Genomic DNA, 23,172 nt, shown 5'->3' with positions numbered 1-23,172 from the left:
TTGTACGCCAGGGCCATTGTGCGCACACCTGTTAGTGTGTGTGCGCGCGTGTCTGAGTGTCTGTTGTACACCGGGGCCATTGTGCACACACCTGTTAGCGTGTGTGTGTGTGTGCAAGTATGTGAGTGTCTGTTGTACACCGGGGCCATTGTGCGCACACCTGTTAGCGTGTGTGTGTGCGTGTATGTGAGTGTCTGTTGTACACCGGGGCCATTGTGTGCACGCCTGTTAGCGTGTGTGTGTGTGTGCGAGTATGTGAGTGTCTGTTGTACACCGGGGCCATTGTGCGCACACCTGTTAGCGTGTGTGTGTGCAAGTATGTGAGTGTCTGTTGTACGCCGGGGCCATTGTGCGCACACCTCTTAGCGTGTGCGTGTGTTAGCGTGCGAGTGTCTGTGCACAGTGAGAGTCCCCCGGGAGGGCCGGCAGGGCTGGGAAGACAGGCCCTGGCTGGTGGCGATGGGCAGTGCCGATACCGCGGTGACATTTCTCCGGGTTTCGTCTGCCTCGATAGCATCTGCCACGTCCTGCTGAGGCTGGAGCAGTGGGACGCTGCCTGTCACTCAGCCCTGGCGGAGCTGCTGCCGGCAGAGACAGGGACCGGCCCTGCAGCAGGAGAGATTGGCAGGAGAAGAATCAACCCCATTACCGCCAGTCCCACAGCCATTGTGTGCCTCAGCCTTTCATTCTCCCCTCCCTCCCTTCACCCTGGGGCTGGGGAGTGTGGCTCGGGCAAGGGGGTGTGGGAGGGCGCTGTCTGTCTGTCTGTCCCTGTACCCCTCTGTCTGCCCACCTGATCATCCGTCTGTCTGTCCGTCTAGGCCCCACCACTCTCTGTTGCCCTGACATGGACACAGGGGGCTCCAGCGGGAGAGAGATGGGGTCTGAGGCCCCATCAGTGCCACGCGGCGCTGTCCAAGGCACCGGCAGCCCTCCCAGGGCTTTTCCTGGGTCAGGGATGGGAAAACTGGGCTCCGCCGTTCCCAGCACCTAACCAGGGCTGGCACCACAGGGCAGGTGTGGCCTCGGCCCCTCGGCCGCAGCGTCTTTGGTCCCCTGAGCAGAGAGCCGGCTGCATGGCAGCTGTGAGGCGAGGAGCCAGCGAGGGGCTGTTGTTTCCGCCGGGAGCATTGTGCGGAGGGGCCAGGAGGGAAATTGGCTTCTCCAGCCTGTGCAGAGCTCTCTGCCCTCCCTGCAAAGGGCTTCCAGCGCCCAGAGGAGCCCAGCGGCCGAGTGCCTGCAAGGAGGGACCCCACAGTGGAGCGACGCTGAGAGGGAATGAGGAGCCTGCTGTGGGGGGCAGGCTGTGGAGATGGGAGTCAGGCCTGTGGTGGCCACGTGGCTGTGACGGGGGCTCCCTGCGTGGGGTCTCATCTCACGGAGACGGAAGGGGGTGAGGGGGGTGTCTTGGCTGGAGAGCAGGAGCGTGAGGAGACTGGTGCTGGCCTAGGGCACGGGGCTGCGGGCACCTTGTCCAGGGGGCTGCCCCGGGCGGTGCAGAGCTCCCTAGTAATGACACAGACGCGGCCTGAGCCAAGGACAGGAGAGCTGGCAGCTCCTGCCCCACAGCACAGGGCTTGGGCGGCCACCCCCTGCACCGGCACAGGGAGGTGCTGGCATGAGGAGGGCAGAGGGGATGGGACCCTGAGCGGAGGGAGAGAGTCCCATGAGCCAGGCTCAGCTGAGCACTGGTGCAGGGGCTGGAGAGGGAAAGAGGCCTGTGGGCCCAGCTGTCTCCGCATGGCACACCTGTGACTCACCATCGGACCTGGAAAGCTGTCGGGCATGGCCAGCTGCATCCTGGGGGCACCCGCATGGCCCGGGTGCTCCTGAAGCAGGGCCTGAGTGCTCGGCTGGGCTGGGAAATCCCCCTGCGTCGCGGGGTCACTGCCACGCACGTTGCACTAATAAGCAGGGTCGTGCGTCTTCTCCCTTCGTGCCACGGCTCCCGCTGTGCAGAGCTGAGCAGAGCTCTGGCCTTGCCCCTGCAGGGGCTGGGCACGCCGAGCGACCCGTCTCTCCCGCCCATGCGTGCTCCCAGTGATGGGGCGGTGGGAGCAGGCTGGGGTGAGCAGAGCTCCCTGCGGGAAGGAGTGAGCCAGGTGGGACTCTTCCAGGCTGTGGCCTCTTCCCCCCAGTGGTAGGGAGTTCCGCAGGCGAGCTGCAGTTCCCATGGGGGCTGTCGGCCCTCCCGCAGCGTGCCGAGCTCCGGCGGGCTCTGAAACTTGCTGAGGGGCAAAACGCCCCCGGCTGGCAGGTGGTCAGACGCTCCAGTGGCCTTGGCTGTGCTTCCCAGGCACCAGCCGCTTACAGCCAGCGCCAGGCCGGGTTAGCGGACAACAGGCAGGGGAGGGACCCAGGGACCAAGGCAGCAGCTGTAACACACACGGAGCGCGAAACCCAGCAGACATTGTAATAAGGGAGGTTCTCCTGGGCACAGCCGAGAGGCCAAACTGCTTAAAGTCAGGCGACGTACAGCCCAGACTGGGGGTCCTCCACTGTTAGGCACCAAACCCATCCCAAAGAGCACCTCGGCCGCCTGCCTAGCCGGCCAGAAGTCACACAAGCAAATCCCTCCCACTCCAGCTTCCCATGTGCCACAAACCGTCCTGTCCTGTCCCCCCACCGTGAGAGGTTATGAAACCCATCACACCAAACCCACACAGGTTCTTCCAGTCCCCTAGGGACCAGCCACCTCCCCAGGTCAATGTACACCTGGGATCCCACCCCCGAGAGCATGCCAGGCCAGCCCTTTAGAAGCTAACAGAAGAAATGGAAAAGAAGAATAAAGTGAGCGTAAAATTGAGAAAGCCACCGAAGTCCCTGCGCCAGGCGCAAAGGTCTGGGTGCAGGCTGCAGCCGGGAGAAAAGCTGCTGTCTTAAAATTCTCTGGAGTTTGTCGTCTGCTAGGAGGGGTCGGCAATCCTTCCGGGCTCAGTTCCTAGCAGAGCTGGAGTGAAGACAAGGCTGGAGAAGACCCAGGGCCCTTTTTAAACCCCTGCCGCTGTTCTCGCTGTGCAGAGCCGGGTCCTAGCTGGAGCCTGTCACTGCCCACATCCTTTGGAGGCCAGCGGCCATCACCTCTGCTGGCTGGCATGTTCATAGCCAGATTCTTCAGATGTTGAGTGACGCCGGATAAGGCCCTTTGTCTATCACTGGGCTAGGAACCCTTTCACCCTCCTGTTGAGGTCTCCCAGAGACACACCTTTAAATACGAGCCCAGAACCAATGCTTATAATTCCACCTCCAAAATGATGCACACATCTGAGCAGCGTCAGCCGAATCAGCCCATCACCAGCTTGCACGAGACGCTCCCTGGGCCCAGGACTCGGTGCAGACCTAGGACAGTGGTTGCGAGATCGGTTTGCATGTTCATCTCAAAGCCCAGCACCACCCCAGACCCCTGGGAGCGTCTCACCCTGGCTGCTCTGCAGCTTTCGCTGGCCTGGCCGGGACCCGTCACGGAGAGCAAGTTGCTTGGTCCCGTCTCTGCTGAGGTGGGGAGTGAATACGGCGCTCTCTGTCCCTGCCTCTGGGAGCGCTGTTCCCTGCGTCTCTGGCTGCAGGCCTGCTGGGTTAGCCGCAGGGCTGAGGCAACGCCGGGTTCCTCTGCCTAGCCAGCCCTGTCCCTAGGCTCGGCTGTGTGGCTGAGTGACTCGCGCAGAGGGAGTTGTTCGCTCCCATGTACCGGTAAGCCCCGCATTGCGCAGCGCCATTTGCGGCCAGCCTGGCTGGAGCTGTCCGAGGGCACCCAGAGTTGGCTGCCGGGGCAGCAGCGTGTTGGGCACGGCGAGTTGGCTGGGCCTGAGGGCAGGTAGTGCCCTGAGTCCCTGGCCTGGGAGAGTGTTGTCAGTCTGCAGAGCTTGGCTGTGGGCCCCGGGGCTCTGCGTTGGGCCCGTGCCGTGGGAGGGGCAGAGCGGCTGGTGCTCCAGAGGGCTGGCCAAAGGCGGCTGACTTGGTGTCGGGTCCTGGAACAGCTGCTCCTGCGTCCTTCCCAGGTGGCGCCCCTGCCCCATGCGGCGTACCACCGCCGGGTCCCCCGGCCAAGCAGCGAGGGCAGAGAGCGCCACTGACTGGCCTGTGGAGACCGAGCAGCTCCCTGGCCTGGCGGGTGGCTCAGCTGTCCAGGTTGGCGTCTCCCTGTCCCCGGGCCATGCTGGGCTCCAGCCTCCAGCGCACCCAGCCTGAACCTCCCATCGGCCCAGCCTCGCAGCAGGCAGCGTGGGAGCCCCTCTGCACCTTGCTGGCTTCCTCCAGGTGATCCCAAATAGCAGCTCAGGTGCTGCCGCTGCCAAGGCCAGGAGATTTCCACCCACCTGAGCGCCCGGCGAGCCGTTCCTCTCCCGGCAGGCGGCCGCCATGGGTGAGCAGCTGGGCAGCTGGGCGCAGGCGGCGGGAAGTCGGGTCGAGCTCCTGGGGGAGATGCTGCCAGCTGTCTGGAACCAGACTTCCCACCCCCCTGCCCTGCCCGCTGGGTCACCGGGCACTGCGACACGCAGCAGCAGAGCAGCGTCTCCTGTGAGGGGCTGCAGGAGGGACTCGGATCCCAGGTCCCGGTGTGCACTGGGCTGAGAGCTGCCAGCTGCCCAGGGCGCGGGGATGGGGCAGCTCGGGTGGCCGTGAGGTGCGTGGGAGCCGGGGAGGTGCGTGCACCAGGAAAGGGGCTGGGCTGGGCCTCTCCGGGAATGCCCAGGCTGACAGCTGTGCCGGCTCAGGCTGAGGGGCTGTGTAGCCAGTTCTCCCAGAGCTCCCGCGCCGCAGGTCTGGAGTGCCCTGTCCTTCCCCTGCAGCCTCTGGCTCGTCCCGCCATGTCCTCCCTCGCAGGCGCCGTCCAGTGGCTCTGCGCTTCCCCAGCTTCTCCTGCTGTGTGGGGGAGCGGTGCCTTGTTCCCCTCCCACCCAGCATGTCGCCTTTGGGCCGGGGGTGGCTGGCCCATGAGCCGAGCAGGATGGCGGTGGGACAGCAGGGGGCTGGGCGACCTCCTTAGAAGATGCTGCCTGCTGTGCCGGGGTGGTGGGGGCTCTCCTGGGGTTCGGCGCTGGAGAAGGCCACTGGCCTGGCGCTCTGGGCAGCAGAAACCGATACTGCAGTGAGACACCAACGTCCGAGCCAAACCCGTGTGGGCCTGCCAGGCCCCAGCGCCGGCCCGGGTCCCCTTGGGTTCCCTTCCCGCCTTCCACACAGGTGGTCACCCCAGCGCCTCTCCTCTGGCCTTCCTTCTCCTGCCCCTCCATCCCTCCTGTTCCCTGGGCACCCCCGTCTGCGCGTGGGTCAGCTGGGAGGGGGGCAGGATCTCCCCTTCCGCCAGCCTCCCATTCCGGCCGCTGCGCTGCTCGAGTTCCCCAGCGGACGCCCAGCCCCACTGGTTTAGAGAGCCTGATAAGTGCCCTATCAACATGTTAATCAAATTACTTAGGAGCTAAAATTGACGCTTTTCATTAATTATACAAGATTATTCTAATTGCAAATTCAAATTTATGCGCTCGGAACAGAAGGTGTTCGGCAGCGTTGCTGGGAATTTGCATATTAAATGGGGAGCGTTGTGCATTAGAGATGCTAATGTATGCACATTGTCTTTATTTTTAACTCCCGGGCCCATATGCGCGGCTGCCGCTTCGGGAGGTGAAGAAGTCCGACGGAGTTTTCTTATTATTCCCCCCTCTCCTCTTAGTCGAAGTCGGTGGTGCCTGAGGGGTTGGGAGCAGCCATGGGGGGTTCACTGGGGGCTCGGGGCTCTCTCGCTTGCTGGGGCCAGGAGGGGGGATAGCAAATCCGCCCCCCCACTTCCCATGTTCCTTCCTCTCTCTGATTACCACCTGGGCTGGGTGGGTTACCTGCCGAGGTCCCTGCTCCCGTCTGTCGCTCTGTCTTTCTCCTTCCCTCACCTCCCCCCGCCCCAAGGCAGCGCTGCACTGTCAGCGCATTGCACGGACCCATTGAATCCCCTGCCTGGCCCCACTGCCTTGGGGCCCCCCAGTCCTGGCGAGGCCAGAGGACTGAGGCTGGCACTGTCTTAGAGGCGCTGCAGGGGCTGGAGGCAGAACTGTGCCCCAGGGGTGGCCCAGCGGCACTCCACATGTCTGAGTGTGGGTGCTGCAGGGTCTGGAGTGGCCTGGGGGTTCTAGAGCGGCGCAGCGTGTTCGGGGTTCTCGACCAGCCCGTCCATTCTCGATCGCTGGGCTGGTCAGGGCTCAGGCTGCCCTGGCTGCCCTTGCCACAGTGTCCTGGGCGGGGGCAGGCCCCTCAGTACAGCTCTGCCGTGGCCAGGGCGGGGTTAGTGCCCCCAGGACAGGACGCCCAGTGCCCAGGGAGACACTGTCAAATGCTGGGGAGTGCCTAGAAGAGCCCGGCCCCTGGCCGCAGAGGGGCTCGTCTGCCAGGGCCCGGCAGGCGGTAACCCGCAGGCAGCCGGGCCTGGGGCCAAGGGGACCGCCGAGGGCTCAGGGCTGATGTTCTCTGCATTGTTCTGAGTGCGGCACCAAGCGCTGGGCCCTGCCACGTGGCTCTCACAGAGCCCCTGGGCCGGGGTCGATGGCCAGGGCCTGGCGGACTCGGTGACACCCCCCACTCTGGCGGGCGCTCGCGGGGCAGGATGCGAACCATGAACGGGTGGGGAAGGGAGGCAGGCGGGGTCATGGGAACACACAGGCAGGTCTCTCGGCTGCTGCCTGGTGCTTACTTAGATGCTGGTAGAGCCGAGGGCCCCAGGCTCAGAGTGGGGCGCCCCAGAGTCAGGCAGTGGACAAACCCAGCCCAGAGGGGGTCCCTGCCCACTCAGCCCAGACCAGTGGGGACATCGGGGTGGGGACTGCTCGGGAGCAAGGAGATGGGTGACCAGGGCTGTGGCCACGAGTGCAGCGGGCAGTTCCCAGGCAGTTCGGGGCAGCGTGGGGTTTCAATGTACTAGCCGGGGCCGGCAGCCCGGCGTTCTGGGATCCCTGCGGCTGCTCTGCCCTGCTGCCATGCACAGCCGGGGGTTCCCAGAGGCTCGGACGGGGATCCCGGCACTGAGGGAGGTTGAGAACGGGGGGGGTTCCCTGCTGCCATGCACGGCCGGGGGTTCCCAGAGGCTCGGACGGGGATCCCGGCACTGAGGGAGGTTGAGAACAGGGGCGGGGGCCTCGCCGAGCTAAATCTCCCTGGCTGTAGGCTTCACCCATTGCTCCTGCACACAGAGAGCAACTGGCCCCCTGCTCTGTGACTGCCCTTTACGGAAGTAAGGGCTGTTACCAGGTCCATTCGGTCATCTCCCTGGGGCTCAGCCCTGCCCCCCGGTTCCTCACCACCACCACAGGGCAGGTTCTCAGCTCTCCTCTGCACCCTCTGATGTGCCCTCCTCTCCCCGCGGCCGGCCCCCAGACCTGGCTGCAGCGTGCAGCCTCGGGCTGAGGAGAAGGGACAGTTACCTCCCGTCTTACCTGCGACGTGCAGGGGAATGCCTGCCGCGGCACGAGCCCGGTCTCCCCCGTGGCTCCGATTGGACCTGTGACACCAGCTCCTCACCTTCTCCAGCAGCGCACAGACAAGCCGTCCCCACGGTGCCTGCTATGGCCTCCCTCGAATTTCACCCTGATTTGTCGGGTCCGTTTGACTTCTCACCCTGTCCCCCGCTAGCTGCGCCCTCCCGGCTGAGAGCGAGCCGGGGCAGCTGCTCCTTCAGCCAGCCAGGCACCCCTGCGTAGGAATTTCAGCCAACTCACAGGTCTCTGGCCCTCTCCAGGGACCATCCTGTGGGACGGTGGGACAAGTTCTCAGGGCCAGCTGCCGCCCCAGCCCACTCACCGGCAGCCCCGGCCAAGGAGGGAGTTAGGATGGTTTGGTCTAGGCCAGTCTATGCTGTTCAAGGCTTTGTTCCAGGATCTTGCTGGGTATCAGTCTGTGATTCTCCACGCCTTCCTCCCCCTTCCTAACAGGCAACGTTTGGGCTTCTCCTCCCTGAGTTCCCAGGGACAGTTGCTACAGGTTCCGAGGTCGCCTCGTCTAGCGCCCAGAGAGCCTTGGCTGGATCCCATCACGCGCGAGTACCTGCCCCGGGAGCTGTGAAATCCCTGCCACAGCGTGGGGAGGTCACTGAGGCTCACTCAGGACAGTGTGTTTCCCCTGGGAGAGTCCAGCCCTCCTTGGAGCTGGCCTCTCCCCAAGGAGAGCTGGAGGCCGGATGATGACCACAGCTCCCTGAAATGGCTCCCAAGGGGCACAAGGCTCCCTGTTCCCAGTGTCGTTCACAGAAGGGCTGATCCCTGGAGGTGTCCCTCACCCCCAGCCCGGCCCTGCGAGCCCTGCGAGCTGCACAGCTGTGGCACAGAAGCAGGCAGAGGAAAGGGGTAGCGAGGCCTTGGAGAACCATCTGTGCCCGCTTTGGGGCCAGAGGGGAGCGATGAGGTCTCAGGGAAGGGGCTGGAAGAAAGACGGAGAGCCGGGCTGGGAAAGGCCTGTGTGCTCCCAGCTCCGTCAGCCCCTGGGGCTGTAGTCCTGGAGGCTTTTCTAGGCACAGCTGAGAGGGACAAAGCAGGGCACTTTGCTTAAAACAGGACTACTTATGGCCCAAGATGGGGGATACCCCAATTTAAGGCACCAAGCCAGTCACACACAACATTTCTGTTGCCACACCAGTCTTGTGCCACAGCCAGCACCACCTTTACACGGGTGAGAGGGTCTGAAAACCAATCTCACCACATCTGAACAGGTTCTTCCAGCCCAAGGGGGCAGCCACATCCCCGGGGCAATTATACCTCAGATCTTACCCAAATCAGTACGCTGGGCCAGCCCTTTGCCACCTAGCATCTAAAGGCCCTTCCTTCAAGTCAGACAGAAAATCTGGAGGTTTATTGATAAAAAGAATAGGATGAGAATAAAATTGTGAAAGCCATGAAGTTACACACAGCAGTCACAGTTCTCGCCGCAGGCTTGCAGCAAAGGGGGAATCCGCTGCCATCTTAAAAAGTCCGTCCTTCGTTAGGACGAGTCAGCACTTTTTCAGGGCTCAGTTCCAAGCAAAGATGCTCCTGAAGTGATGAGCTGGAGTGAAGACAAATAGAGGAGCTCTCACGGTTGCCTTTGTACTCTGGCCCACACGGTGGGAATTGCACTGTTCTCCCTGCGTGGAAGCATGGCCAAGATGGAGCCTGTCACGTGAGCAGGTCACCTGTCCAAGTCCTTTGTAGGCCACCAGCCATCCCCTGTCTGCTGGGTGACATGTTCACAGACAAGTTCCTCAGAAGCGAATTGGAACCTGATCAGGCCCTTTATCAAATACTGAACATTTCCAGCAGGTCTAGAGAGGTGGCTGTTCCCCTCTAATCGGCACTGGTGAGGCCGGATCTGGAGTACTGTGTCCAGTTCTGGGCCCCCCAGTATAGAAAGGGTGTGAATATGTTGGAGAGGGCTCAGCAGAGGGCAATTAAAATGATGGAGGGGGTGGAGCACGTGACCTATGAGGAGAGGCTGAGGGATTTGGGCTTGTTTAGTTTACAGAAGAGAAGACTGAGGGGTGGTTTAAGAGCAGCCTTCAGCTTTCTGAAGGGGGGCTCTGAAGAGGATGGAGAGAAACTGTTCTCAGTGGTGGCAGAACAAGGAGCGATGGGCTGAAGTTACAGAGGGGGAGGTGTTGGTTGGATGCTAGGAAAAACTACTTCCCCAGGAGGGAGGTGAAGCACTGGGATGCGTTGCCTAGAAAGGTGGTGGAATCTCCATCCCTAGAAGTTTTTAAGTCCCGGCTTCACAAAGCCCTGGCTGGGATGACTTAGTGGGGGTTGATCCTGCTTTAGGCAGGGGGCTGGACTAGATGACCTCTTGAGGTCCCTTCCAGCCCTGGAATTCTAGGATTCATTCGACTAGGAGCCCTTCCATACTAGGTTGCCAAGTCTCCTGTTGAGGTCTCCCAGAACGGAAAGTTCAAATACAAGCACAGAGGCAAGACTTATAACTCCCATACGAAAATGATACAAACATCTGAGCCATAAAAGCAGATTCAGTGAATCATCAGCCTTCAACAGACACCTCCCTGGGCCCAAGATTTGGTGCAAGCAGAGAACAATGGATGCAGTAAGGTTTCGCATGTTCATCTAAAGTCCCATAACATCACAGGGGCCTCCAGAGCCCAGTTCATCCTCCAGAGCTGTGTCCTGTCCCCGCTGCTGTGTCCCAGCAGCCGTCCTCCCTGGGCAGCTCATTCACAGCCTCCCGGATCCCCCAGTGGGAAGCCCTGTGCCCTGGGGCAGGCTCTAGGGTGGGGCTGGAGCAGAGTCCTCAAGCAAGCTGTTCAGATACAGCTCCTTCGTCCAGCACCCTCAGGGCCTCACTGGTCCTGGCCAAGGGAATTCTCTGGATGAAGGCAGGTGCCCTGCTCCAGCCACCCAGTCTGCTGCCAGCTCCTCTTCCCCCGCCCCACCTCCAGCCCTGGGCCCCCTTATCTCGTGCCAGACCTTGGCCCCTGCGGTCCGACACTGGCCTGGCCACCTCCAGCTGCCAGCTGTGGAGGCTGGTTCCAGCCCCGCGGTGGACATGGCCCCAGCTGCAGCCCCAACCCCAACCACAGCCCTGACCACATGGGTGCCAGCTTCACCCCGACTAAGCTGCTGGCATGGTCCCCGCGCCACAGGCCCTGCAGAGACCTGCTCCTGGCCTGGCCAGGGAGCTGGTCACTGCCCTGACACCAGCCCAGGGGCCGGCTCTGGACCAGCCAGGTTGCCGGCACAGCCCCTAACTCACAGGTGCTTGGTGTGGCCCCAGCCCCATGGATGTCACCTCTGGCCAGGGATGCAAGCCCCGCTGGGTTCCCCCGTCCAAGGTGACTGGGCTCCCCTTACCTCCCTAACCCTACCCTGGGGTCTGTGGTGCAGTGACATCCGTGGTCCTGCCGGGCGATGGATGTTGCCAGACAAGAGAATTCTGGTCTGGGGAGGCTTAACGGTGATGGCGGTGAGACCACACTTCTGACACCGAGCTGGGAGGGTGGCCAATGCTTCGGAGGAGCGGCTCAGAATTCAGAAGGGTCTGGGCAAACTGGAGAAATGGTCCGAGGCGAACAGGGCGAAAGTCAATAAGGACAAACGTGAAGTACGGCGTTTAGGGAGGAGCAATCAGCATCACGCACACAGAAGGGGAAGTGGCTCCCTGCGAAGGAGTCCTGCGGAAAGGGATCTAGGGGGTCACAGTGGACCACAAGCTAAAGATGAGTCAACAGTGTGACGCTGTTGCAAAAAAAGCAAACGTGATTCTGGGATGCGTTAACAGGTGTGTTGTGAACGAGACACGAGAAGTCGTTCTCCCGCTCTGCTCTGCGCTGGTTAGGCCTCGGTTGGAGTATTGTGTCCCGTTCTGGGCACCGCATTTCGAGAAGGATGTGGAGAAGGTCCAGAGAAGAGCAGCAAGAATGAGGAAAGGCCTGGAGAACATGAGCTCTGAGGGAAGTCTGAAAGATCTGGGCTGGTTTAGTTTAGAAAAGAGAAGACTGAGAGGGGACATGACAGCGGTTTTCAAGTACCTGAAAGGGCATTACAGGCAGGCAGGAGAAAAATTACCCTCCTGAGCCAGTGGGGATAGGACAAGGAGCAATGGACTTAACCTCAGCAAGGGTGTGTAAGATGTTTGAGGACTGGTAGATTGCTGTGTGGATGGGAATGCAAGTGTGTGTGGCTGGGTGTGCTGGTAGATTCGTGTGTGTAGATGTGTTGCTAGACCTGTGCACATCAGGATGTCTGGGTGTCTCTCGGTGCCAAGGAGCCAGTTGTACGTGCTGGTAGAACCCAGGGTGTCAGCCTGGGCGTGAGTCCAGGTGTCAAGAGGCCCTAGGATGTGCATCCTGGTGTTTAGAGTCCCAGGGTTGTGTCTGGGTATTGAGAGGCCCTGGGGTGTGTGTCGGGGTGTCAGGAGGCCCTGGGGTGTGTGTTGGGGTGTCAGGAGGCCCTGGGGTGTGCATCCAGGTGTCGGGAGGCCCTGGAGTGTGCATCCAGGTGTCGGGAGGCCCTGGGGTGTGTGGCAGGGTGTCGAGAGGCACTGGGGTGTGCGTCCGGGTGTCAGGAGGCCCTGGGGTGTGCGTCCGGGTGTCAGGAGGCCCTGGGGTGTGCGTCTGGGTGTCGAGAGGTCCTGGGGTGTGCGTCCAGGTGTCAGGAGGCCCTGGGGTGTGTGTCGGGGTGTCGAGAGGCCCTGGGGTGTGCGTCCGGGTGTCGGGAGGCCCTGGGGTGTGCGTCCGGGTGTCATGAGGCCCTGGGGTGTGTGGCAAGGTGTCGAGAGGCCCTGGGGTGTGCGTCCGGGTGTCAGGAGGCCCTGGGGTGTGCGTCTGGGTGTCATGAGGCGCTGGGGTGTGCGTCCAGGTGTCAGGAGGCCCTGGGGTGTGTGTCGGGGTGTCGAGAGGTCCTGGGGTGTGCGTCCAGGTGTCAGGAGGCCCTGGGGTGTGTGTCGGGGTGTCGAGAGGCCCTGGGGTGTGCGTCCGGGTGTCAGGAGGCCCTGGGGTGTGGGGTGTGCGTCCGGGTGTCAGGAGGCCCTGGGGTGTGCGTCTGGGTGTCATGAGGTGCTGGGGTGTGCGTCCAGGTGTCAGGAGGCCCTGGGGTGTGTGTCGGGGTGTCGAGAGGTCCTGGGGTGTGCGTCCAGGTGTCAGGAGGCCCTGGGGTGTGTGTCGGGGTGTCGAGAGGCCCTGGGGTGTGCGTCCGGGTGTCAGGAGGCCCTGGGGTGTGCGTCCGGGTGTCGAGAGGCCCTGGGGTGTGCGTCCAGGTGTCAGGAGGCCCTGGGGTGTGCGTCGGGGTGTCGAGAGGCCCTGGGGTGTGCGTCGGGGTGTCAGGAGGCCCTGGGGTGTGCGTCCGGGTGTCATGAGGCCCCGGCATGTGCGTCCAGGTGTCGGGAGGCCCCAAGTGCCGGCTGTACGTGGTGATGAGCCCCTGGGTGTTCTGGTGCGAGCGCTGCTGCTGCCCATTAATTATTGAGGGCGTGAAGGTGATTCTGGGGCCTGTGCAAGCACCCTGAATATTTCATGAGGCTGAGCCGCTGCTGGGAATGGCTGGGCTCACAGCTCGTCCATCTTCCCCAGGGCCCTGCCCGCTGCCTGCTGCCTCAGCTGCTCCTGGGAGGCAGGGCCAGGCTCCCCCTCTAGCCTGGACTCCCCTCCTCGCCTGCCCCACGGCCATGGGGCACTGCCCTCCCCAGCCCCCTCACTGCTGGGGCCCACAGGAGGAAGTGGCCTACGTAGGGCCTGGGAATGGGGCTTGTTCCCCTTCTCCCCCCCGCCCCCGTCACTTCCCTGGGGGAGCTCTGCCTGGGATGGGGAGAGGGGAGCGAGGGGAAGGAGGTGGGGGGGTGACGTGGGGGAGGGGCACCGGCCCCCCCACGCTGAACACTTGGATTTCTCCCCTTTTCTCTCAGGTTTTTCCTCAAGTTCTTCCTCAAGTGCAACCAGAACTGCCTGAAGAACGCGGGGAACCCCCGGGACATGCGCCGCTTCCAGGTGGGGGCTGGGACCGCGGCACGGCCAGGGGCCGGCAGGAGAGCGTGGCGCCTGCACGCGCCTGCCCCTTGTCCCGTGGCCATGGGGGTCTCTGGGGCCTCAGCTGGGCTGGGCTTGCGGGGGCTGGCTGCCCCCCTCTGTCTCTGCTCCCCTGGAGCCAGTGCCCCAGTGGCAGGGGGTAACTGGCTCAGCCCTGCCCCACGTGGCAGCTCAGGGCCTGAAGGAGGCCAGGCCTGTCTCCGGGCAGGACCCGGCAGTAAGGCTGGGCACATCCCAGCTCCGGGCGACTCAGTCAGCCCCCAGCGAGGGGAGCACCCGGCCCCCCACGTGGCCAGGCTGTGGGGCAGGGCGGCCTGTGTCCTCGCTCAGTGCAGAGGCTGCAGCCTGGCATGCACCGGCCCCCCTGCACCGATGCGGGTGGGACTGGTTCCCTCCACTCACCGGGGCGGGGAGCTGGTGCCTCTCACCAGCCGGCTGCGTCGTTTGCAGCCGGCGCCTCGAGAACAGCTGCACACTTTGTTCGTGCTCCACGCCCCGCGGTCCTCACCCTCTCGTCCCGCCCCGATGCGAAGCGGCAGGGCTGTGTGACCCCGATGGAGGGCGAGCCGCCATGGGCCAGCCTGTACGCCACCTTCATCCCAAGGCTTAGCGGGGACATCAGCTGGCGGGTCCTTCCCGGAGCCATGAGCACAGGAGTGTACTTGGCCCGGTTCATCCCCGTCCTCCGACACCTGCTCCTTTCGTGGCATGAGGGAAAGCCTGGCGCACGCCTACCGCGGGTGTGCCAGGTCACAGCCCCTGTTCCGGCTCCTCTTGTAGGGGTTCTGGCTGCAGCTCTCCCCACACCTGTTCCTATGTGCACACCCCACCCGTGGCCCCACAAAGTCGCCAGACCTCCCCGTCCGCCTCCTCCTGGTGCTCTCCAAAGCTGCGATCTGTCGCACCAGGAGGAGGCTGGAGGACGAGGGGCGCTCTGCGGCTCTGAGGCTTATTTCCGTTCCTCCCTGGTCGCACGCACCTGGGCAGAGTTCCCCTGGGCGCGTCCGCTGGCTCCTTAGCCAGCTGTGAGGAGCAGCGGGCGCCGTCTGGGCCTCTCTGCTCAGTGTCCCCTTCCAGTTCCCTCGTTTTAAACCTGTGACCCTCACCCCCGTCCCTGTCTAATTTGTCCCACGTATCCCCATGGGTCTGGGTCCAGTAGCCCCTCCTGCTAGGCTGGCCTGGCCTGCCCCCACCACCAGCAGCACCAGCATGAAACCCCCCAGAGATTCACCAGCAATGGCTCCCTGCCCCACATACAGCCCAGCAGCAGAGAGGGGGTTAAACCCATCTCAAGGCCAGCGCTGACAGCCCCATGCCAGGGCCAGCTGGCACGCTGAGTTCGGGCCGTTTAGCCCTGGCTGACAAGGCTCCTGGGGGCTCAGGGGAGGAGGCTCGTTAAGTCCCCGTGGCTGGGAGGGAACAAACTCAAGTGAGATACACAGCCCTTGCACTGTCTCTCCCCACAGAACAGGGCGGGAGCCCCACTGCAGGCTGCATGCACTGGGCGGGGACCCCAGGAAGGCACTGGCAAGCAGGTTCTGTCTGGGGAGTCGGTCACCAGGCAGTGGAGCGCATGGGGCAGCTTAGGGGAGTTAGGAGCAATTCCCCCCCGAGTGACTGCACTGACGGATCCTGCTGGGTTCTGGCACCGTTTCTCTGCTCAGCACAGCTTGCCTGCTCCCTCGCCCCAGCCCTCCTTCCACTGGCGCCTTGCCTGGCTCCCGCCCAGCACAGGTGTGAGGGTTATGGTGTCTGCCGGGCGTGGTGTTACGTGGGGCCAGGGGGCTGGGCGAGGCACATAGCAGCAGCCCAGTGGCCATTCTCCGGCATTGTCTGTCTGATTGTCCCACCTGAGAAAAATAGTCAGGGCTGGTATTGGAGACCAGTGCAAAGCCCCAGCCTGGCACCACTGCCAGCTTCTGGGGGCATGGGGGGGCCTGCCAGCCCAGGGCCTCCTCGGGTCTAGGCGAGCCAGGGGTCCCAGGCTGCAGCTGCACTCCCAAGCTTGCCGGATTGAGCCACGTTGCGCTGGGTGGCTGCAGCCCAGGCAGGGGAACAGGGCATCTGGAATGCCAGGTCCTTTGAGCAAGCCGGGGGTGAACGGTTGTATCACAGACACGGCTGTCCCCCGTCTGCCACGCTGTCAGGCAGGGGATCCAGTGTCTCTCCTCTGCAGCGCTCACAGTGCTGTATAGCAGGAGCAACGCCTCAGCCATTCACAGATGGTAAACTGAAGCATGAAGTCCAGCGCCTGCACCCGGCAGAGCAGCTCAGAGCCAGGGGCCCTTACAGAGTGCTCCCAGCCAGAGGGTACATACCCTTTCCCAGCCCTGGTCCCCACGCCCCCGGTGCATTGCTTAGAGCAGCCCGGCACGTCTCCGTGCTCGGCCTGCCTGGCCCCTGCCCGCCCCTAGCATTCCTGCGCGAGTCCGTTCCGGCCTGGCATGCCCAGCGCCCCGTGGCACTGCTGGGTGCAGCTCAGCAGGTGGAGGTGACGGCTCTGGCCCCTCTCCCCAGCTCACACCCAGCGCGGGCGCCTTCATTAGGGCCTCTCGGAAAGATATGATAATTGTGACATTTTTACATGATTAACAACCCATCCAATTTGCATAGCACCGCGGCTCCTGGGAGAGCAGCCAAGCCTGCCCCCCGAGGAGCCAGCGAGTGGGGGGAGCAGGGAGGGGACCTGGCATCTGGGCTGGGGACGGACAGGCCTGGCCCCCTCACCCCAGGAGCATAGCCCTGGCTCCGCAGGGGCTTGCTGCAGCTCGGGGTTTGGGGCTGAGAAGTTCCTGTGGGCCAGAGCCCCCCCCCGCAGCTTTCCCATGACGCACCCTCCTACTCAGCCCCCCAACATTGCACCACCCACCCCTGGCAGGGCTGGGCCACAGCTGGCATTTGGGCTGCGCAGTGCCCGGGGCTACCCAAGTCAGCAGACACAATGGTGTGATGGGCTGTCCCATTTGCGGGGTGGGGGCGCAGATCTAAGGACTGCAGAGAGATGGGCTGTCAATGGGGGGGATCTAAGGACTGCAGAGAGATGGGCTGTCCCATGGGGGGATTTAAGGGCTGCAGAGAGATGGGCTGTCCCATGGGGGGATCTAAGGGCTGCAGAGAGATGGGCTGTCCCATGGGGGGGATCTAAGGACTGCAGAGAGATGGGCTGTCCCATGGGGGGATTTAAGGACTGCAGAGAGATGGGCTGTCCCATGGGGGGGATTTAAGGGCTGCAGAGAGATGGGCTGTCCCTTGGGGGGGGGATCTAAGGACTACAGAGAGATGGGCTGTCCCATGGGGGGGATTTAAGGGCTGCAGAGAGATGGGCTGTCCCATGGGGGGATTTAAGGGCTGCAGAGAGATGGGCTGTGCCATGGGGGGGATCTAAGGACTACAGAGAGATGGGCTGTCCCATGGGGGGGATCTAAGGGCTGCAGAGAGATGGGCTGTCCCATGGGGGGGATCTAAGGACTGCAGAGAGATGGGCTGTCCCATGGGGGGATCTAAGGGCTGCAGAGAGATGGGCTGTCCCATGGGGGGGATCTAAGGACTACAGAGAGATGGGCTGTCCCATGGGGGGGATTTAAGGGCTGCAGAGAGATGGGCTGTCCCATGGGGGGATTTAAGGGCTGCAGAGAGATGGGCTGTGCCATGGGGGGGATCTAAGGACTACAGAGAGATGGGCTGTCCCATGGGGGGGATCTAAGGACTGCAGAGAGATGGGCTGTCCCATGGGGGGATTTAAGGACTGCAGAGAGATGGGCTGTCCCATGGGGGGGATCTAAGGGCTGCAGGGAGATGGGCTGTCCCATGGGGGGGATCTAAGGGCTGCAGGGAGATGGGCTGTCCCATGGGGCAGATCTAAGGACTGCAGAGAGATGGGCTGTCCCATGGGGGGGATTTAAGGACTGCAGAGAGATGGGCTGTCCCATGGTGGGGAGTCTAAGGACTGCAGAGAGATGGGCTGTCCCATGGGGGGGATTTAAGGACTGCAGAGAGATGGGCTGTCCCATGGTGGGGAGTCTAAGGACTACAGAGAGATGGGCTGTCCCATGGGGGGGATCTAAGGACTGCAGAGAGATGGGCTGTCCCATGGGGGGATTTAAGGACTGCAGAGAGATGGGCTGTCCCATGGGGGGGATCTAAGGGCTGCAGGGAGATGGGCTGTCCCATGGGGGGGATCTAAGGGCTGCAGGGAGATGGGCTGTCCCATGGGGCAGATCTAAGGACTGCAGAGAGATGGGCTGTCCCATGGTGGGGAGTCTAAGGACTGCAGAGAGATGGGCTGTCCCATGGTGGGGAGTCTAAGGACTGCAGAGAGATGGGCTGTCCCATGGTGGGGAGTCTAAGGACTGCAGAGAGATGGGCTGTCCCATGGGGGGGATCTAAGGACTGTGGAGAGATGGGCTGTCCCATGGGGGGGATTTAAGGGCTGCAGAGAGATGGGCTGTCCCAAGGGGGGGATTTAAGGGCTGCAGAGAGATGGGCTGTCCCATGGGGGGGATTTAAGGGCTGCAGAGAGATGGGCTGTCCCATGGGGGGGATCTAAGGACTGCAGAGAGGTGGGCTGTCTCATGGGGGGGGATCTAAGGACTGCAGAGAGATGGGCTGTCCCATGGGGGGGATCTAAGGGCTGCAGAGAGATGGGCTGTCCCATGGGCGGGGATCTAAGGACTGCAGAGAGATGAGCTGTCCCATGGGGGGAATCTAAGGGCTGCAGAGAGATGGGCTGTCCCATGGGGGGGGGATCTAAGGACTGCAGAGAGATGGGCTGTCCCATGGGGGGGATCTAAGGACTGCAGAGAGATGGGCTGTCCCATGGGGGGGATTTAAGGACTGCAGAGAGATGGGCTGTCCCATTGGGGGTGTGGGGGCACGGATCTAAGCACTGTGGAGCAATGGCCTGTCCCATTTGGGGGGTTCTAAGGATTCTGTGGGGTGATAGGCTGCCCAGTTGGGGTGGAGGTTTCTAAAGACTCTGCGGAGCGAGGGGCTGTCCTGTTTGGGGGGGCAGGTTCTAGGGATTCTCTAGTGCGATGGGCTGTCCCACTGAACGGGGGGCTCTAAGGACTGTGCAGTGTGTTGGGCTGTCCCATTGGGGCAGGAGGCTCTAAGGACTGTGCAGTGTGATGGGCTGTCCCATTGGGGCAGGAGGCTCTAAGGACTGTGCAGTGTGACGGGCTGTCCCATTGGGGCAGGGGGCTCTACGGACTGTGCAGTGTGATGGGTTGTTCCATTAGGGCAGGGGGCTCTAAGGACTGTGCAGTGCGATGGGCTGTCCCATTGGGGCGGGGGGCTCTAAGGACTGTGCAGTGCGATGGGCTGTCCCATTGGGGCAGGGGGCTCTAAGGACTGAGCAGTGCGATGGGCTGTCCCATGGGGGCAGGTGGCTCTAAGGACTGTGCAGTGTGATGGGCTGTCCCATGGGGGCAGTGGCTCTAAGGACCGTGCAGTGCAAAGGGCTGTCCCATTGGGGGGGGGCTCTAAGGACTGTGCAGTGCGATGGGCTGTCCCATTGGGGCAGTGACTGTAAGGACTGTGCAGTGCGATGGGCTGTCCCATTGGGGGGGGGGCTCTAAGGACTGTGCAGTGCAATGGGCTGTCCCATGGGGGCAGTGGCTCTAAGGACTGTGCAGTGCGATGGGCTGTCCCATGGGGGCAGGTGGCTCTAAGGACTGTGCAGTGCGATGGGCTGTCCCATGGGGGCAGTGGCTCTAAGGACTGTGCAGTGCGATGGGCTGTCCCATTGGGGCAGGTGGCTCTAAGGACTGTGCAGTGGGATGGGCTGTCCCATGGGGGCAGGTGGCTCTAAGGACTGTGCAGTGTGATGGGCTGTCCCATGGGGGCAGTGGCTCTAAGGACCGTGCAGTGCAAAGGGCTGTCCCATTGGGGGGGGGCTCTAAGGACTGTGCAGTGCGATGGGCTGTCCCATTGGGGCAGTGACTGTAAGGACTGTGCAGTGCGATGGGCTGTCCCATTGGGGGGGGGGCTCTAAGGACTGTGCAGTGCAATGGGCTGTCCCATGGGGGCAGTGGCTCTAAGGACTGTGCAGTGCGATGGGCTGTCCCATGGGGGCAGGTGGCTCTAAGGACTGTGCAGTGCGATGAGCTGTCCCATGGGGGCAGTGGCTCTAAGGACTGTGCAGTGCGATGGGCTGTCCCATTGGGGCAGGTGGCTCTAAGGACTGTGCAGTGGGATGGGCTGTCCCATGGGGGCAGGTGGCTCTAAGGACTGTGCAGTGCGATGGGCTGTCCCATGGGGGCGGGGAGCTCTAAGGACTCTACTCTTGGCCTGCCCAGCCTAACCCCGGCCCTTTGCACGCTTAGCTCAGTGTCCCCGGCGGGCTGTGCTCCTGAGAGCTTGCTGGCCAGTGCACCAGGCTCTCCCACGGGGCTGTCTCTCCTGCCGCTCGTCTGGTGCAACACTGATGTGCTCTTGGCCCCCAGGTGGTGGTGTCGACGACAGTGAACGTGGATGGCCACGTCCTAGCGGTGTCTGACAACATGTTCGTCCACAACAACTCGAAGCACGGCCGCCGGGCTCGACGCCTGGACCCCTCCGAAGGTGAGTCCCTGGCTCTGCTGGCGCGCCCAGCTCCCTGCTGCAGGAAGGCCAGCGTGTGCCAGGAGTGAGCAGCTCAGAACGTGCAGCCGGTTGGACAGCCTGCAGCGGGTGGGCCCCAGCTGAGTGTGGACACAGCCCTGGGGTTTGAGAAATGGCTCAGAGAGCAGTACCCAGTGCAGCCCAGGGCCATGGCACAGCTGGGCCAGAGTGCGTGGGGTTCGGCCCTGCCCAAGAGACACAGCCCCCGCAGCAGTCCCGGGCCCTCCTCTCACACGGGCGTCCCCAAAAGTGCCAGGGTGCACCGCTGCGATCTCCGTTTCCCTTTGTGAACGCACCAGGCCCCGTCCCGCCCCTCTCCTGAGGGCCTGCACTCAGGGCCTGAGCCAGAAACCAGTGCCACGCTCTGTCCCGGGGTCAGCAACCTTTCCCAGGGGGAGTGCCAAAAAGTGACCTTTTGGCCTCTGTGATCCGAGTGCCAGTGGGTGATACCTTTTAAAGTCACTAACAGTCCGACTTACAACAGCTTCGTGAATAAATAAATAAAGATGCCAAGATTTACCACCTCGGTGGTGCTTGGTAGCATTAGCGGATCTTTTGTTAATCTACAGGTGCTATGGCTTTCAGCCAGCTCCCAGGTGCATGGGGGAGGAGGGATGTAAAATGACAGGATCTCTGGGCACCCATAAGGAAATCAAACCAGGGTGTTTGCTTAGAACTGAGCCACTTACAGCCCCAGGCTGAGATTTCCTTCTCACTAAGGCAAATCCAACCAGCTGCGAAAACACCTCTGCCAGCCCGCTGGCGAGCCAGAAGCCACACAGGCAAACCCCCACACTGCTCAGCTACTGCACCAGCCCAAACCAACAACCCCAACTAAGGTGAGAGGTTTTTAAAACCTATTTCACCAACACCACACAGATTTTTCTGGACCCCAAAGGGTCCAGCCACAGTCCCAAGTCAACATGTACTTGGATCTTACCCAAATCACCAAGCTTGCCAAATCCCTCAGATCTAAACATCTAAAGGTTTATTCATGAAGCAAGAAAGAAGAGGGTGAGAGAGGAGAACTGGTAAAACGATACTTTACACACATCAGTTGCAGCTATTGATGCAGCCAGCGACGTTCTGTGCCAATTCTTGAAAGTCTCTGAAAGTCCCACCAGGAAGGGCTGCGATTCCAGGTTACATAGTCTTAGTCCCTGGTGTGATGGGTTCAGGGGTCCCCCTGCACTGCACCCCGTCCGCTGGCAGGAGAGACTCTCACTCAGCGGGTGCAACAGATGCCCAGTTTCTCCCAGAAGCGACACTACAGCAGCCAGAGACAGTCCTTCCAACCCGTCCTGGGGAGAGGAGCCCGAGGGGTGCCCCTCTGGGGTGTAGCTTCCCCCCTCCTCAGGCTGGCTCCTTCCAGCTCCCTCTCCCCCAAGCCTCTAACTGCCGCACCCAATTCAAAACCAGCTCGGCTCCTCCCTCCTCTTTGTTCAGGGCGGAGGTGTTACCTGCCAGCCTAGGTTATAGCCCCAGGGTCATCCTTAGCGACTGGGAGCTGCTGCTTGTCTCTCACATCCAGCCTGAGTCTCACCCATGCACTCCCCCCACTCCATCACATCTCTCCCCCCTTCCAGACCGAACTGAGCGGGGTCACTTAGCCAGTGACCTGGGGAAGTTCGGGGCCCTCCCTGCGTGACAGGGCATCGGCTATGGTGTTGTTGTTCCCCTTCACATGGACCACCTCCATGTCGTAGTCCTGCAGGAGCAGACTCCACCGCAGGAACTTGGCGTTGGCCCCTTTCATGTGATGCAGCCAGGTCAGGGGTGAGTGATCGGTGTACACGGTGAAACGCCGTCCAAACAGGTACGGCTGCAGCTTCCCCAGCGCCCACACCATGGCCAGACATTCCTTCTCTATGGCCGCGTAGTTCTGCTCCCAGGGCAGCAGCTTCTTGCTCAGGTACACGATGGGGTGTTTCTCCCCTTTGTCATTTACCTGCATTAGCACCGCCCCCAGCCCCACGTCAGAGGCATCGGTGAACACCAGGAAAGGGTTTGTCAAAGTCTGGATTTGCCAGCACTGGGGCCCTGACCAGAGCCTCCTTCAGCGCGCAGAGGGCCTCTTGGCACTGCTCTGTCCAGACCACCTTGTCAGGCTTTCCCTTTTTACATAGCTCCGTGAGGGGGCTGCAATGGAGCTAAAGTGGGGCACAAACCTCCGGTAGTACCCCGCCATCCCAATGAAGGCCTGGACCTGTTTCTTGGTCTGGGGTGTTGGCCAGTTTCTGACAGCCTCCACTTTAGCTGGCTCTGGCTTTAAGCAGCCGCTGCCCACCTTGTGGCCCAGGTAGGTCACCTCAGCCATCCCCACCTTGCACTTCCCTGCCTTGATAGTCAGACCAGCTTTCTGGAGTCGGTCCAGCACCTGCTTGAGTTGGGACACATGGTCCTCCCACGTCTGGCTGAAGATGCAAATGTCGTCCATGTAAGCCAGGGCAAAGCTCTCCATCCCTTTCAGTAGCTTTTTTTTTTTTTTTTTGCAGGTTAGGCCCATAAATGGCTATAAATTTTTGCAGGTTAGGTCCATAAATGGCTATTAGCCAGGGATAAAGTATGGTGCCCTAGCCTTCAGAACAAGGGCAGGAGATGGATGGCAGGAGATAAATCACTTGATCATTGTCTTCTGTTCTCCTTCTCTGGGGCACCTGGCATTGGCAACCGTCGGCAGATGGGATGCTGGGCTCGATGGACCTTTGGTCTGACCCAGTATGGCCGTTCTTATGTTCTTATGTTCTTAGCTGGTCCACCAGACGCTGGAAGGTAGCGGGTGCCCCCTTGAGGCCAAAGGGCAGGACCAGGAACTCGTAGAGCCCCACAGGGGTGATGAAAGCTGACTTGAGCCGGGCATCTTCATCTAATGGCACTTGCCAGTACCCCTTGGTGAGGTCTATGGTGGTGAGGTAACGGGCTCCCCCCAGCTTGTCTAAAAGGTCATCAGGCCTGGGCATGGGGTAGGCGTCCGAGACAGTGATGGCGTTAAGCTTGCGATAGTCCACACAAAACCGAACAGACCCATCTTTTTTAGGGACTAACACCACGGGAGAGGCCCGGGAGCTGGAGGAGGGTTGGATCACCCCGAGAGC

At 62.0% G+C, this 23,172-nt stretch overlaps 1 protein-coding gene across 4 annotated transcripts in view; it reads left to right on the top strand.

The window, feature by feature from the left end:
- Nucleotides 1–23,172, top strand: part of EBF4 (EBF family member 4) — a 105,296-nt gene that overhangs the window by 40,459 nt on the left and 41,665 nt on the right. For all 4 annotated transcript variants that reach the window (XR_012645300.1, XM_074992174.1, XM_074992173.1 and 1 more), the window contains 2 exons: nucleotides 13,357–13,438; nucleotides 19,921–20,038. Coding sequence is in view for 3 of the 4 variants with exons in the window: in XM_074992174.1 (XP_074848275.1) it covers nucleotides 13,357–13,438; nucleotides 19,921–20,038 (200 nt within the window). In the remaining variant the exon portion in view is untranslated. The remainder of the gene's footprint in view (nucleotides 1–13,356; nucleotides 13,439–19,920; nucleotides 20,039–23,172) is intronic.

Source organism: Carettochelys insculpta, chromosome 4 (genome assembly GCF_033958435.1).
Source record: "Carettochelys insculpta isolate YL-2023 chromosome 4, ASM3395843v1, whole genome shotgun sequence".
Classification (NCBI taxonomy): Eukaryota; Metazoa; Chordata; order Testudines; family Carettochelyidae; genus Carettochelys; species Carettochelys insculpta.
Note: the sequence above shows the minus strand (reverse complement) of the source record. Positions and strands in the feature narration are given on the sequence as shown.